Source organism: Bubalus bubalis, chromosome 15 (genome assembly GCF_019923935.1).
Source record: "Bubalus bubalis isolate 160015118507 breed Murrah chromosome 15, NDDB_SH_1, whole genome shotgun sequence".
Lineage (NCBI taxonomy): Eukaryota > Metazoa > Chordata > Mammalia > Artiodactyla > Bovidae > Bubalus > Bubalus bubalis.
The window spans coordinates 65,565,600-65,582,821 of NC_059171.1; the positions used below are offsets into that span (position 1 = coordinate 65,565,600).

At 38.9% G+C, this 17,222-nt stretch overlaps 1 protein-coding gene and 1 long non-coding RNA gene across 10 annotated transcripts in view; one reads left to right on the forward strand and one right to left on the reverse strand.

Annotated features, from left to right (window-relative positions):
* Positions 1-17,222, forward strand: part of TBC1D31 (TBC1 domain family member 31) — a 63,310-nt gene that overhangs the window by 18,589 nt on the left and 27,499 nt on the right. For all 7 annotated transcript variants that reach the window (XM_006045603.4, XM_044928793.2, XM_006045604.4 and 4 more), the window contains 4 exons: positions 3,322-3,473; positions 6,052-6,211; positions 8,711-8,911; positions 12,414-12,590. In XM_006045603.4, coding sequence (XP_006045665.2) covers positions 3,322-3,473; positions 6,052-6,211; positions 8,711-8,911; positions 12,414-12,590 — 690 coding nt within the window. The remainder of the gene's footprint in view (positions 1-3,321; positions 3,474-6,051; positions 6,212-8,710; positions 8,912-12,413; positions 12,591-17,222) is intronic.
* Positions 2,104-17,222, reverse strand: part of LOC112579206 — a 66,692-nt gene continuing 51,573 nt past the window's right edge. For all 3 annotated transcript variants that reach the window (XR_006545025.2, XR_006545024.2, XR_003103686.3), the window contains exon 3: positions 2,104-2,235. This is a non-coding gene — a long non-coding RNA (uncharacterized LOC112579206). The remainder of the gene's footprint in view (positions 2,236-17,222) is intronic.

Here is a 17,222-nt window from a genome sequence, read left to right on the forward strand (position 1 = left end):
TTGGGTCGCAAAGAGTCCAACACAACAACTAAACAGCAGCAGTAATAGATACCAATTGTTGAGTCCTTATTATGTACTTAACACTTTGTTTTGTTATTTTTAAGCTTAAATAATCCTGAAAGGTAGATACAATTATCCACATTTTATAGTTGGGGAAACTGCACTTCAGGAATATTAAGTAACTTGCCCAGTGTCACGTAGCTTATGAAAGAGGTGCAGTTCTGAGGTGAAGCTTGGTTTACTCTGAAGTGGCTCCATTATGCTCTCAGGTGAACCAATTACATTTCTTCGAATTAGAAAATTTTAATTCTTTTGTTGATACTAGGAGGTAGGACATTTAGCCCTGTTAGCTAGAGATTTTGGAATAAATCCTAAGATTTCTGATTACTGTGGTTCAGTATGTATCAGACAAGGTTTTGTGATGATGGCATCAGAGAACACTTAATAGTGTGTCACTAAGCTTAGTCTGCATATGCATGGGCACTCACTACATTTTAGCTGAATTGTACATTTCACTATTAGCCTTCTCTAACTACTATCCTGAACTCTTTCAACTTTGAAAAGAATTCACATACCTCTCAAAAATGAATTGGGAAGCCTAGGATTTTCATATTTTGTAAGGAAAAGGCACAGCCAGCCTTCATAAAGTATATTTTGTTAGTGCTCTTGAAGTTTTTTCTAAGCATTTTGTGTTTGTCAGGAGATGACACTGTCTAAATAATGACATGATTCATTAGGAACAATTTTATAATCATTAAAATCTGGCAATTAAAATTACAAATCCAGTAATGAATAATCATGTAGGCAATAATCTATCACAGCTATTCCTCAAAATAGCAGCTGATGCTTATTAACTTTTAAGCTTTTGCTTCTCCCAGTAGGAATAAACTATTAGTTTTCTAGAAAAATACTGCTAATTATAATAAAAATTTTAAGACACTTTTTTGACATCAGATTGGAAACTGTTTTAATGCATTCATTATAGATTGTAATGTATACACTAACAGTTCTTTCTGTAAGACCTTCATATTACAAATCTTCTTAATATAATGGAACTGTTGGCAAAAGACCTACCAGATTGTCTTTGATAAAGGGAGCCCAGGACAAAAGTGAGGAGAAGCTGGATCAGGCAAGGGCCTCGGCATCTGATGTAGTTGAGCTAGCATCTGTTAGAGTCTTATAGCTGTGGTCCTTAGTAGATTGTTCTAATTAACCAGTATGTTCCATAGAACATTTTGTATGCATGTATGTATGTTTTTTTAGCATTATTATCAAAAAAGAGATAATGTATTATATATAATATATATGTAAAAATATATATATACAATTCTCTAAAATGTTTATAGTAATGTTTTTAACTGTTAGAATCATTGCCTAACTATATATGTATACAATAGCTGGATGACAGTAATACAAATTAGTTGCAAGGTTGCCATATTTCATGTGGATGCTTTATTGACCCATTGTTTTTGTAACACTGGGGAAAGCCATGGTAGATGCCGTGTTGATCCTTCTCTTTCTCTGGACATCTCTCTCACTACTGTGACGATGGTTACATCTAGATTCTGAATACTCAGACACTCTAGACCAGTGTTAGAGATGCTGAACACTTCATCCCCAAAGAATGTATTAATAGCACTCCCTCTGACACCAGTAAAATTGTGAAGATGTCAGAATAAAAGGTAACAAATCCTTAAAGGTGCTCTGCCTCCTCAGTGAGTCCCTGCCCCTCTCTTTCCAACACAAAAACAGTCATATGTTTTAAAAATAATAAAGCTTGTAAAGACACAGTAGTAGACACAAGAAGATGTGTTCAGTATAAAGTGTTATAGTCAGTTCTAATGCGGTTAAGAAGGCTGATCTGGATGGAACCAAAGAACAAATACCTAGAACTCGACATAAACTGTCAAAGGTGAAGATGCATATACTATACAACTTAGTAAGAAAAAGGTTTGTTCATTCATTTATTCAACAAAAAACTGTTGCGCACCTTTACTAAGTTCTAGTCATTGTGCTTGCCACTGACCACACAAGAATAAGCAAGATAGACAGGACTTCTGCCCACTCAGAACCAACCAAGTATCTTCAGCTGCGAAGGATGTTGCGTCTCTTGCTCAGTTTTGTCCGCAGTGTTTGGGGTTCCATGCATCAGGTCTTAGGGTAGATTTCCTGTGGGCAGACGAGTGTATAAAGAAATTCTTCTGTGGTTCAGAGGAATAAAAGAGAAGACCAAAGCTGTATTGAGGGAAAAATAAAGGGAAAAAAGAATAAATAGCTAGAGCTGTAACTGTTAGCTGTTTGCAGGAATTTATTTTGAGGGGATAGCTAGGAATGCTTGTCCTTAGGGTACTGAATTTTTTTCATGTTCTTTGCTTCTTTTTCTACCTCCCTCTGTGTGTTTTACACAGATGGCACACAAAGTTCTATTTGAGGCCACTGAAATTTATGAGAAAATATTGGTCAATTTTAATAAAAATGTTACATTATTGACGTAAGCATTGCTTACTGCTTATGTAATAGAGAAATAGAAATTATGAGAATAAAATGACATTTTCAGCTTTTCCACCAATTTCAGTCTCAATTGTGCATTAAGTAAATTGCATCTCTAATAAAATGAGAATCCCTAATAAAATATAAAATCTCTAACATCATGTATTTGTTTTCAAGTTTTTACTTTTGCAAAAATGCTTAGCAAACATTTATACACATTTATCTTAAAGCATTTTGCTTTTTTTTCCTCAAACAATTAATCCTTAGAAGCAGATTGATTATTCAGAAGAAATATAAGACTGTTGAGATATATACAGTATCTTTAGTCAGTTTTTACTACCAGCAGGAGTGTATCACAGTTCCTTTTTCTATAGTTTAATATTTAATATTTTTAACATTTGGTTGTTAGTATTTAATACTAAGTTATATTAGTATATAACTTATAAATATACTATGTATATTTTGTGTATATGTATGGTTTGTGTTTTGTATAGTTTGTGCATTATTTTAAAGTAAATTTGATACACATAAAATGGTATCTTATTTTCATTTGAATCTTTTATAAGGTTAAATATTTAAGAATTGTTAGTATTTTATGAATAAACTTGTCATTTTAGTCACCTATTTTTTGTTTAAAGGAGTTTACCTTTTCTTTTGGTTTATAATAGTATATAAAATACCGGTTTTATCCCCTGGAATGTATTGTAAATGTATTTTCTCCAGTTTAAGAAAAAATAATTTTAAGAAAGAATTAACTACTTGTAAATTTTAAACTTAAAGAGGGTTAAATGATACTTATATAAACAATAACTTTTTTTCCTCCCTTTTTAGGTTTTCTTTCTACCGTTAAGTAATACCATCCTCAGCTGTTTTAAAGATAATTCCATCTTCGCCTGGGAATGTGATACTCTTGTTTGCAAATATCAATTGCCAGCTCCACCTGAAAGCTCTAATATATTATACAAAGTGTTTGCCGTGACTAGGTAATATTCACTTTGAGACACTGAGGATTTTTAAGAAATTTAACTTCCAGTGAAATTTTGTAAATTTTCATTCAGTATTTTATTGTCATACGAGCAAAAGTTTCCTTTAAACTAAGATATGATCTCAGATATGGTATTAAGATTTTTACTTATTGTACACAAAAATATAAAAAGTATATGGAATCGTAAGGCTGGTATTCTCATTAGCTATAAGCATCAACTAATAGCCACTCCTGTCTTGTCTATAATTCTGCCTGTTGTTTAGTCATGTACAACTCTTTGCGATCCCATAAACTGCCTGCCAGTCTCCTCTGTCTGTGGGGTTTTCCTGGCAAGAATACTGGAGTGGATTGCCATTTCCCCCTCCAGGGGATCGTCCCAACCCAGGGATCAAGCCTGTGTCTCCTGCACTGGCAGGCAGATTCTTTACCACTGGTAACTGTCTACTACTTCTGTACTGTGTTGTTGTAAAGCAAAGCCCAAGTGTATCATTTCATGCATAAATATTTCTGCGTGTATCCCTAAAGGATAGGACCCTTTTTGAAACACAGCTGTGGTACTATATTACACCTTTACAAATTCATAATACTATATCTAATTATTATTCATAGTTCATGATTGGTCTAATTAATCATTTTTGTGGTTGGTTGTTCAAGTTAGGAACAAAATAAGGTTCACACATGGCCTTGGTTGATATAGCTCTCTTTATATTTTCTTTGCAGTTAATTTGTTAAAGAACTGGTCATTTGTCCTGTAGTTTTCTATATTCTAGATTCTGCTTTTTACATCCCTGTGATGCTATTTAATGTGATCTTTTCTCATCTATATTTACTATGAACTGGTTATGTCATATTTCCTGTAAGTTGGAGGCTTGATCTGATCTGGTTTGATTTGGGAGCAAGAAGACATTGTAGGTGGTTGGTGTACTTTCATCTGGAGGGACACAGAACTCTTTCTTATGATGTTAGTGGTCATTGGTGATCATCACCTAGATGTCCTGTGTTGCATTGGAGGTTAGCAAAATGGAACTATTCTGTCTTTCCTTCTCCTTTATTAACCAGAACCCTCTCAAGAAAGAAGCTTCCTCTCATCAACTCTTTGGTTACTTTCCTGTACAGTTAGTAAAGGAAAAGCAGGATAAAATGCTTGATTTCTTCATCTTAAAAAAAAAAAAAACCCTTTTCCCCCCAAATAATGGATTGTTTATTGGCATATTCAGAGGTGGCCATTGAAGGTCTTCTGTCTTTAATCTTTGTAAACTCATGGATTTAAGCATAGTTGACGTGGTTTGACTCATTAAAATTATTATTCTTAGTGATGCTCTGGTTCTCTCATCTTTGACCAGTGAGATTATCTTCAGGTCGACTCTGAACCCTCTTGATACAACCCTTTGTCTATGATGTGTGTGTGTTAGTTGCTCAGTCATGTCTGACTCTTTGCAATGCCATGGACTGGAGCCCGCCAGGCTCCTCTACCCATGGAATTCTCCAGGCAAGAATATTGTAGTGTTGCCATTCCCTTCTCCAGGGGATCTTCCTGACCCAGGGATTGAACCCATGTCTCCTGTGTCTTTGCAGGCAGATTCTTGATCACTGAGCTACCAGGGAAGCCCTTTTACAGGTTACTGCAATATAATAGCTTTCTTACTTTGTGTATTTTTAATCTCATTTCCTAAACTCAGTCTCTGCAAAGCAGCTAGAGTGGTCTTCTTAAATCATTAAATCATTCCCCTGTCCAACTCCCTTGAAAGGCTTTACATTGCTCTTAGGAAAGTCCAACTCCCCACCATATCCCCTGAGGTCTTTTGTCCTCTGGTCTTGGCTTCCCTCCCTTTTGTCATCTTATTTCCTTCCCCATCTAATTTAAGTGTTCAGCCACACTTGAATATTGCTTCTCATTCTTCCTTATATACTAACCTTATTCCTGTCTCAACATTTTTGTATTGGCCAATCAGCAATACTGACAAGCATGGAATTCTTCCTCCAGGTCACCCTGTGACTGGCCCATTCACATCATTCTTGCAGTAGATCTCCTTCCTTTCCCAGCTCTGTAACATCACTTGTTTAAATTAATAAACATTAAGAATTAATTTCCTCAGGTGCTAGCCACATTTTAGTTCTCGGTAATCACACATGGCTAATCGTGACTATTTTGGTTCTTGCTGTTTGGGTTTTTGTTTATTTATTTTTGGCTGCATTTGGTCTTTTCTGCTGGGCGCAGGCTTTCTCTAGTTGTGGCGAGTGGGGGCTACTCTTCCTTGTAGTGCGCAAGCTTCTCACTGGTGGGCTCTCCTGTTGTGACATGTGGGCCCAGCAGTTGTGGCTCTCAGGCTCTGGAGCGAGGGCTCAGTAGTTGTGGTGCATGGGCTTAGTGGCCCACAGCATGTGGAATCTTCCGCACTCAGGGATGGAACCTGTGGCCTCTGCATCAGATTCTTATCCACTGTATCACCAGGGAAGTCCAGTAGTGACATTTTTGGACAGCATAGGTGAGAACGTTTCCATCATGATACTGGATCAAGTTGGATAGTGCTGCTATAAATAATTAATCCAGTCTTTTTTACCTGTCTGTTCTGCAGGGATGGCCGAATCCTGGCTGCGGGAGGCAAATCAAATCACATTCATTTGTGGTGCTTGGAAGCTAAACAGCTATTTAGAATTATCCAGATGCCCACCAAAGTTCGTGCCATTCGCCATCTCGAATTTCTTCCTGATAGTTTTGATGCTGGTTCTAATCAGGTTAGTAACATAAAGGTTAGTAATGTGGTACTTTTTTGGAAAAATCATATCAATTTCTGCACTATATGCTCTCATTTAACTTATGGCAGCCTGATTGTTTCAAGGATTTGAAATTGCCAAAAACTTGTTCAGTTCAGTTCAGTTCAGTCACTCAGTCGTGTCCGACTCTAACTTGTTAAGAGTCTAAAACTGAAAGAATGGAAAACATCTTAGTTTCTATATATTAATGATAATTAATTCCTAAAATAAGTATACAGATTTTAGGGATAATTTACCCTTTTCCCTAAAATCTGTATACTTTATATCTTACTCCGGTTTACAGGGTGATGAAGTGTGCTATTTTTTTAATTTGATCCTTAAAGAATTCTTTGAGCATAGGCAGGAAATGTTTCACAGACTGTGACATGAAACTAAGTGACTTGTCAACACTGCTGTTACAAGGATTAAAAGTAGGACTAGAATGGAAATTTCCTTGCCTTTTTGTTGTGCTGTGTTTTATCTACCATAACAGGTTGTCTCGAGCCTATGAAACATGTTTTCTTTCTATTTAGCCTTAGTTTACAAAGTGCTTCCCTTCCACACACCCTTTTTCTTTTTAATAGTTTAATAGTTGGGCAATTGAACCTTAACTTCTTTATTTTAAATTATCTTGGGTCTTGCCATTAACAAATTTTATATGTGTGTTTTATGTATATATGTATGTGTATGTGTGTGTGTGTATTTATCATATCTATTTTAAGTTTTCTGAGTAGATAATGCTTTCACATGGTTGAAAACACTAAAAAAAAAAGGCATAAAGTGAACTCTTCCTTTTCTGTCTCATTTGCCCCGTTACTCACTCTCCAAAACCACTGCTGTTATATAACCTTATATTTTTCCCATTTTGCATTTTTTTTCTTTACTTAGTTTACCTTGAAGATTATCCTATATCAGTACAAAACTTCATTCTTTTTTACAGCTGTATCAATTTTTTTAACCAGTCCTTTATTATTGGGCACTCAACCTGTTTTTAGTTCTCTTCTAGCACAAGTAATACTGCACTGCATCACTTTTGCACATGTCACTTCACACATCCTGTCTGCAGGGAAAAATAAAATCCCAGAGTTAAGTAGTGGCACCAGCATTATGTGCATCTGTAGTTTTGATAGATCTTGCCTTCCAGAGAAGTGCCGTCAACTGAATGAGGGGATTCCTTCCATGTGACCAACAGAAAAGCATGCTTTTTAGATTGTCACCTTCAAATTGCCTCCAGCTACCTCCAAACTGTAGGCTTTCACATAACAAGGGATGTCAGTGCTTCACAGAATCACCTGGTGACGCTGCCTGCCAGCCCCTGGCCCCGGGGAAAGAGCCTGTAGACGAAGCAGCAGAGGGGTTTATTGTTTTATGCATTTAAGCTTTTTTAGTACATGTTTTTAATTTTTAAAGTTGTATGAGTTACAGCTGTTTTTTTCCCCCTTAAATGACTAGCTTCCTTTGGACTTCCTCCCACCCCAACACTGTCCTTTTTTGCAGCTCACAGACTTTCTCCCTCCACAACCCAAATGCTGGTTACAACAGCGAGGTCACAGGTTTGTGTGGGGCAGCAGGACAGCTGTCAGCTCTGCTCAAGCTGAGGATGGAGAAGGGAAACAAGCCCTCCAGCCTTCCCGCTTCTGCCAGCCAGTGTGGAGTCAAAGTGGAGAACTGTACTCCTCTCTCCTTCCCCTGGAGGGGTTGGTGGAGATAGGCCTGCCTGGGTGGGAAGGGAAGAGGCTCCGGTGGCCTTTCTGTAATCTCCTAGGATAGGCTCCTTACTGGTTCTGGTTAAGGCTAGGCTTATCTGGACCTGAACTGGGCAAATCTGCGTGAGCCGTGATCAGGGATTTTAAATAAACATCGTGGCTCTCTGCGAGTATGGTCTCCTCTGATTGTCCTCCACCCCGCCACTGCATGCCCCCCAAGAGAGAACATATGTAAATACACACATGTGTAAGTGTGTAGTTTGACTTTTTAAAACTGAGGTGTAATTGACATAGAACATGTTAGTTTCGGGGCTTCCCTCATAGCTCAGTTGGTAAAGAATCTGCCTGCAATGCAGGAAGACCCTGGTTCAATTCCTGGCTTGGGAAGATCCACTGGAGAAGGGATAAGCTACCCCCTCCAATATTCGTGGGCTTCCCTTGTGGCTCAGCTGGTAAAGAATCCGCCTGCAATGTAGGAAACCTGGGTTCGATCTCTGGGTTGGGAAGATTCCCCTGGAGAAGGGAAAGGCTACGCACTCCAGTATTCTGGACTGGAGAATTCCATGGGCTGTATAGTCCATGGGGTCACAAAGAGTCAGACAGGACTGAGCACCTTCACTTTCACTTTCATGTTAGTTTCAGGTGTATAACATGATGACTTAGTATTTGTATGTATATATTGTAAAATGATCACCATAATAAGTCAAGTTAACATCTGAGACTTGAAGTTTAAATATGTTTTAGGAACTCACATGTTGTTTCTCTCTACTCTTAGGTTCTTGGAGTGCTAAGTCAGGATGGTATTATGAGATTTATTAATATACAGACTTGTAAACTTCTCTTTGAAATTGGGAGCCTTGATGATGGAATTAGCTCATCAGTAATTAGCCCACATGGACGGTACATTGCATCTATTATGGAAAATGGCAGTCTGAACATATACTCAGTTCAGACTTTAACGAAAGAAATAAATAAGGTATGTTATCAAGTAAACTTAGCTTTTTTCTTTTAAGATTTAAATGTTGTATCATCAAAAGTAAAAGCTCTGTTACAATTTTGTAACTTCCTCGCACCATTATCCCTTTTTCTGGATGTGTTTTTTCGTTCTTATTCCCAAAGCCACATTTCCAGACTGTGCTCACCTATGCTCCATTCTTACACTGCTGCCTTTGTCAAAGGCCTCTGTTTGTTGTTTCTGTCCCACTCGAGGTACCCCTCTGATCTGTTTCCTGCAAAAGGTCCGCAATCCCAGTCTGTTCATTTTTTTCTCTTTCTTCCCCTCTTGCAGTCTAGATACCGTGGAGCACCTATGACTGTGTCTATTCCTCTCTTTCCCGAATTGAGTCAATACTAAGTCATGAACTCCTTGAATCTGAAATGTCTATACGTGGGCCACCTGTTCGCCATCTCGGCCATCCTTGTATTGGTGCTCACTGACTGCTCTCGAATAATAGTAATCTCGATAAATATACCTAAACTCAGAGCCCTCGGTGCCTGCTCCTCCTCTTCAATCATCTTCCACATTCCATTTTTCTAAAATAAGACTTTCATCATCTAAAATAATGCTGTTCTTGTGGCCTCCTTTCCTTTGCCTCTTGCATTAAATCCACTCTTCTGCCTGCCTCTCGGTCTTCTCTGTCTTGTCTTCTCTACCTAGCGTGTTTCCCTGTGCTTTCTACTTCTCTTACTGTCCCTTGTAGACACCGTGCGCGTTTCTACATCTGTTGTTACCCTGCACATTTCATCTGAAATATATTTCCCACTTCTCTTACACTAATGTAGAATTTCTCCGGCTTGTTGCATCAAATAACAAAGCAAGTTTTACTTTAGATTGTTTCCTTCTCTTTTCTGGGGTGGGGAGGGGAATATTTTTAAGAAAGAAATTATTTATTTTTAATTGGAGGATAATTCCTCTACAATGTTGTGTTGGTTTCTGCCATACATCAACGTGAATCCGCCATAGATACACCTGTGTCCCCTCCCTCTTGACCGTCCCTCCCACCTCCCACCCCGTGTCACCCCTCTAGGACACCACAGAGCTCCGGGTTGAGCTCCCGGTGTTGGCGTCATAGAGTAAATTCGCACTGGCTATTTTACATGTGGTAATGCACATGTTTCAATGCTGTTATCTCAATTTGTCCCACCCTCTCCTTTCCCTGTTGTGTCCACAAGCCTGTTCTCTATGTCTGAGTCTCTGTTGCCCTACAAATGAGTTCATCAGTAAGAAGTTCTTATTACAGAGAAAAAGGAAAAGATACAGATAAGCAAATAATTCAATAAGTCTAACCATTCTCAGATGATTTTGAAATGTATGCCTACCAAGTATTTTTTTCTATGTGTGTAAATGTATACAGTCAACCTGCATATTCACAGATTCTATTTGTGAATCTGTCTGCTGGTGAAATTCAGTTTTCAGTAACTCAGCATTGTGTCAACTCTGTAAAACGTAACTATCGCGAATAATGAGAATTGTATGTATGTGTCGTGTGCACATGTGAATACATTTTCTTTAAACATATGGAATTATACTCTACTATTCTTGCAGACTTAAAAAATTTTAATAACATTATTTGCACTTAATGAGAATTGTTAGCCTGCTGCTGCTGCTAAGTCGCTTCAGTTGTGTCCGACTCTGTGCGACCCCATAGACAGCAGCCCACTAGGCTCTGCCATCCCTGGGATTCTCCAGGCAAGAACACTGGAGTGGGTTGTCATTTCCTTCTCCGATGCATGAAAGTGAAAAGTAAAACTGAAGTTGCTCAGTCGTGTCTGACTCTTAGCGACCCCACAGACGGCAGCCCACCAGGCTCCGCCGTCCCTGGGATTCTCCAGGCAAGAACACTGGAGTGGGTTGCCATTTCCTTCTCCAATGCAGGAAAGTGAAAAGTGAAAGTGAAGTCGCTCAGTCGTGTCCGACCCTTAGCGACCCCATGGACTGCAGCCCACCAGGCCCCTCCGTCCATGGGATTTTCCAGGCAAGAGTACTGGAGTGGGTTGCCATTGCCTTCTCCGAGGGTCTCCTGTAATAGGTGCAAATTTCAAAAACAAGGGCTTCCCAGGTGGCTCAATGGTAGAGAATCCACCTCCCAATGCAGGAGACATGGGTTTGATTTCTGGTTTGTGAAGACCTCCTGGAGAAAGAAATGGCACCCCACTCCATTATTATTGTCAGGAAAATCCCATGGACATAGGAGCCTGGTGGGCTACAGCCCATGGGCTCATAAAAAGAGTCAAACACAAGTTAGCAACTAAGTGAACAACTGCTGTTCCTTCAAAAGCAGAAGCCCTAAACTTTTGAAGGCAACATGAGAAAAAGTTTTGTTTGAAACCTCAAAGTAGTCTATTTATAGTCTGTTATTTAAAAAGAGTCAGAATGTTTGCCTTGTTCTACTTATTTCTTTTGCCGGTGAGGGAGGAGGAGGTCAAAAAAGTTTGGTTTCTGCGTCAAAGAGCTTTCCCAGAATGGTGATTGATTTCCATTGTATGTCATCATGGAAGCACAGTGTTCTGGCTTTCATGACAGCTTGATTCAAGGTAATGGATATAATTTGTGTTTTTTGAAAATCTAATATGTTCGTTCATTTGGACTTTTGGGGTTTTCCTTGTGTTCTCATTTAAGAGGCATTGCCACTTTGACTTCAAGAAAAAATTATTTAAAAAACACAAATCCATCTGTCTTTGATCTGGGTCTGGGCTAATTACTAAGGAAACACTCGGCCATAATGGTCTCAAACATTTAAACACCCTGTGAAAGTCAGTGTACTTTAATCATGTTTGGAACTCAGAAAGCCAGAGGTACTTTACCTGCTCATTTCCTTTGAACAAGGATGATCGTTTTATTTCAAAGAAAGTGTTATTCATAAAGGAACTGTCTTAGTCAAGTAAGTTGAAGTTGTTGGAGGCTTATCTTCCTATTTGACAAGCCCCATCAAAATGAGGGTTTGGCGTCTAGGCCGTGCTGTCTGCACACGGCCTCTGAAGCTGTCGATGCAGTTGAGGGACCGAGCCATCTCCATGTAAGTTAGAAAATGTAACCGAGGACAGAGGCAGGGGTGCTGGCTGTCAGGAGAAAGTCACGTGACAGTTTCCCTCAAAAGAAATTTCACTGGAGCCCAAAGAATACTAGGGTGCTTCTGTCAGCCTTTTAGAGGGCCATGGGCTACAGATTACTACTGTACTACGAACTTTTATTGTGCAAGCATAAAAGATGGATTGATGCTGTATGACTTAAGGCCAGCCTTCAAGGAATCATTCAGTTCTATTTATCTTTGTTCATCAAGATCTTTATTGTGTTCCTCAAAGGAATTTGGCAGAAATTTGCTTTGACTCATTAGTCAACAAGGAAACATTCTTGGACACTTTATTTATACTTTTTGTATCAAGGCACAGTATTAAATTGACCAAAATAAAAATTAAATACTATGTTTGCAGGTCTGTTTTCTAAAGATAGCCACTGGATTTTTTTTCCTCCCTTTTAGCCACCTCCTCCTTTAGTGAAAGTGATTGAGGATTTGCCTAAGAAGAAAGGGAATTCTGGTGATCTTAAGGTGAAAGTCACATCAGGAAGAGTACAGCGGCCAGCAAAATCAAGGGAAAGCAAAATACAGACCAGAATATTGAAACAAGACCTGACTGGCAGTCTTGAAAAGAAAGAGGTAAGAATGTATTAAACTTTTCATTTGTCACAACTCTGCTGTAAACAGGTCTCATGATTCCTAGTCCATTATCGTTCTTCTTCTCTTAAGAATTAAAAGGAAAATTTTAGAAAAGCAGCAAGTTGTAACTGAAATTATAACATGCCTTTTAAAACTTAATATAAAATTTAAAAGCCTTTTTAATATAAAATTAATGCATACTGTTTTTTTAAGTCAAACAGTATAGAATTTCACTGTCCAGTATGGTAGCCACTAGTCACAGGTGGCTGGACTGATGTGAAATGTGGTGTATGTGTGAAGTACACATCAGACACTGAAATTTTATTATGAGCAAAAGTAAAATATTTTAAAAATTGAAGTATAGCTCATTTACAGTTTTATATTAGTACAGAATAGTGATTCCCAGTATTTTCATAGATTATACTCCATTTAAAGCTATTGTAAAATATTAGCTATATTCTCTGTGCTGTATATCTTGTTATATATCTATACTATTATATATATAACAAGCTTATTATATATAGTAGTTTGTACTTAATTTCCTACCCCTAAAGAAGGAAAAGCATCATATTAATTAATAATACTATGCTGATTGTATTTTCAAATGATAAAATTTTTATTACATTGGGTTAAATTATTAAATTTAATTTTTACCTGCTGCTTGTGACTTTTTTAACATGGTTCCTAGAAGAATTAAAATTACATTTGTCTCTTGGATTAACAGTTATCTGTCATAGAAGGCTGTAAAGGGACAAAACCCAAAAGTATACTTTTCTTTCTCCCTGTGCCCTAGCCCACTCTTCATTGCACTCCCCAGAGGTGATCATCGTTAATAATTGTTCATCTTTCAGAAATTTTCTGTGTATGAATATATACATATATATCTGTGTCTGTTACCTTAAAATTTTTTTTAATAAATGGAGTCACACCACATTACTGTTTTATAACTTGCTCTTATCATTTAACAGATTGACTGTATTAGTGCAGGTAGTGCTACAGCAGTTAAAAATATTTGCATAGTATTGCATTTATGGATATACATTAATTTATCTCACTAGAACTCTGCTCACTGGCATTTAGGTTGTAATATTACTCTTCTGTTAATACATTCTGTGATGCAGTGGCTGTTCTTTGAACATTTGCACAAACATGTCTGTAGAAGAATTTTTAAGAGCATGTGCATAAAAATTTTCACAGTAGCCAAATTGTTCTTCAGAATTTGTGTGTGTGTGATTTATTCAAGAAAAACTTAGAAGCAACCAAAATGTCCACCATTAGGTAACTAATCAATATAAATTATGGTAGAGTTTTATAGTAGAAATCTAAGAATATTTAAGAGGAAAGGGAAATGATTGTAGTATGTTAAATATAAAAAGCAAGCTACAAGAACTATATGTTTGGTTATCTGTGTGGTTAGTCACTCAGTCATGTCCAACTCTGCGACCCCATGGACTGTAGCCTGCCAGGCTCCTCTATCCATGGCGATTCTCAAGGCCAGAATACTGGAGTGGGTTGCCATGCCTTCCTCCAGGGAATCTTCCCAACCCAGGGATTGAACCCAGGTCTTCCATACTGCAGGCCAATTCTTTACCATTTGAGCCACTTTTAAAAAGATAAGGGTACTTATGTATTATTTTTAAAACTCTATAGGAAAGACTGAGTTACTAATAGAATTACCTATTTCAGTCAGTTTTATTATCTTCTTTATAATTTTTTTTTTGTATTTTCCTTATTTTCTGGAATTGAAAATATCAACAATTGAGAAGCTGCTAGCATTTTCAGGAATTTTTAAAACTTTTTATTAACAGTAAATCAATCAGTCACATACATATAAATGGAGAGCTCAGTACATTTTTACAGACTGAATACACCTGCAGTGTCAGCACCCAGATCAAAAAATGGACCTTTCCCCGCGGCCTCGAAGGCCCTCCACTTCTCCCCTCCAGGCACGTCGCCCCTTACCCCAAGGATAACTATCTCCTGTCTTTTAACACCTTAGATTAGTTCTGCCCCTTTTGTGCCTATGGTCATTGGATCATTTAGTTGGTACCCTTTTGTGTCTGGCTTCTTTTTATCTGAAAGATCCATGTGGTCATAAACCATTCTATACCTGTATAGAATTCCCTGGTATGAATAAGCCATGCTTTATCCATTCTGCTGTTGGTAGGCATCTGAGTAGTTTTCTAGGTTTTTTTTTTGCTATTAGAAACAGTGTTACTGTGAACATTCTAGTGCATCTTTGGTGAACATAAGGATGTGTCTCTTGTTGGGTATAAACCTAGGGATGGAATTCCTGGCTTATGGGCTCTGCATATGTTCAGCTTTAGTAAATACTGTCAGAGTTTCCCAGGTGGTTGATTTAAACAATCCATATTCTCACCATGAGGTATTTGAGGTTTCTAGTCACTTCATGTTCTTACCAACTGTTGGTGTTTTTCACGTTAATTTTCACAGCCTCTTTTCTGCTATAAGCAGTTTTAAAAAGTGAAGCTTGCATCAAAAGAGGAATGTGTAAAGTGTTGTCTACCAGGGAAATTCAGTAGAAACTCAGTGCTCAGGGTTTTTACTGGAAGCTGGTTATAGGCACCCCCTGTGTAGTACATTGCAAAACTCCACACGAGGACCCACACGGAAAGCTTAAGCCACACTGTACAGGTTAGGCACAATGAGCTGCTCCCACTGGCTCTGAGGAGGGTGGAAACTTCCTGAAAACCCAGGTATATGGACACCAGACAAGGGCCAACCTGTAGGCCTTTTTAAGGGTAGCAGTCTCAGACCTGCCACGTGAAATCTCTTCTGGACCTAGTCATATCCACATTAAGAGATAGAGTGTTATCAGGAGCTTTGGAGTCCCCTGTGTGCTTGTCCCCAATCACATTTTTCTCCCTGTCCCACAGATGTAACCATTGTCCCCACTTCTGCATTAATTATGTCCTTGGTTTTCTTTATAGTTTTATCACTTCTACAATGTAGCCCTAAACAAAATATTGCCTAGTTTAAGTAGCAGGCACAAAGCTAGCTGTGTAAAGAATGGGGAATATTGACCCTATGAGTTGAACGCAGTAGTGAGAAAAGGAGCTGAAAGGTATACCTGAGACATAGTCTGGCTTGAGCTTTCCTGAAAGTTTGCAGGAGCGTTTCCTGGGAAAACGAGAGGGCCTGGTCATGACTGACTTCTGGGAAATAAAAGTGACGCACAATCAGGGCATCTGGCCGCACTCGGTCTGGATTACAGGTGGAAGGTCCACAGAAATGTGTCAGAGAGCAGGCGGCTTCTAAAAACCCGTGTGTGTGCGCTAAGTCACTTCAATCGTGTCCGCCTCTGGACTGTAGCCTGCCAGGCTTCTCTGTCCATGGGATTCTCCAGACAAGAATACTGAAGTGAGTTGCTATCTTCTCCTCCAGGGGATCTTCCTGACCCAGAGACCGAACCCAAGTTTCTTACGTCTCCTGCATTAACAGGCAGGTTCTTTACCACTAGCACCACCTTGGAAACCCTTAGCCAGCTCTAAATGGTGGGTCAAAGTAGGTCCTTTCTATGGGTGAAATGCATGTGCTCAGCTAATCATGGCTTCAGGACACAGCAAGGAAGTAGGGACTTCATCCGCTCACGGTTGAGACGAGAGGATGAAACTCAGGCCGGTTCATCCGGGCACCTGCCCTTTGTTTAAAGAGGCTTCAGTGCAGCAGGGGTCTCGGTGATGATAGCAGTGAACATGTCTCTCATGGATCGCGGTGCTCCAGTCTGGGCTACTTGCCCTCGGCGTCTGGTCCGTGGCTCTCAAATGCGGACTCTTCATTCACTGTTATCTCAGGCTGTCCCTCACCTCCCTCTTACACTGGATTACCTGTTTCTTATGGTAAAAAATGCACTGAACTAAGTCAGAAAATCTGGCTTTGAGTCTTGAACCAACACTTAACAGATCTGTGACCTTGAGCAAGTTGGGGAGCTTCTACTGACCTTTCCATTTCCTCAAAGAAAGGAAGCCAGATGGTCTCTTGTGCTTTGTATGGTTAAGCTTAAACGAGATACTCTATACATATGGGTTTATGATTCTTAAATCTACAAAATATTTTCCCATTAAGATAAAAATTGAATTAAAAATAAAAGTGAAAAAAAAGAGAGCAAGAGAAGGAGGAAGATATTAGAATGGATTGTTCATGCTACAGGGATTAACAAATGGCAGCCCATGGACCCAAGCTAAGGGGTCCTTAGCTTGAGTGCTGGGACCCCTGGCTGCTCAAGCTAAGGATGAAGTGGAAGTCTCTCAGTCATGTCCGACTCTCTGCGACCCCATGGACTACACAGTCTATGAAATTCTCTAGGCTAGAATACTGGAGTGGGTAGCTTTTCCCTTCTCCAGGAGATCTTTCCAACCCAGGGATCGAGCCCAGGTCTCCCGTATTGCAGACAGATTCTTTACCAGCTGAGCCACAAGGGAAGCCCAAGAATACTGGAGTGGGTAGCCTATCCCTTCTCCAGCAGATCTTCTCAACCTAGGAATCGAACCAGAGTCTCCTGCATTGCAGGCGGATTCTTTACCAGCTGAGCTATCAGGGAAGCCCAGCCAAGAATGATTTTTACATTATTAAATGGTTGCATATTAAATGATTATATAGGCATCTATATAA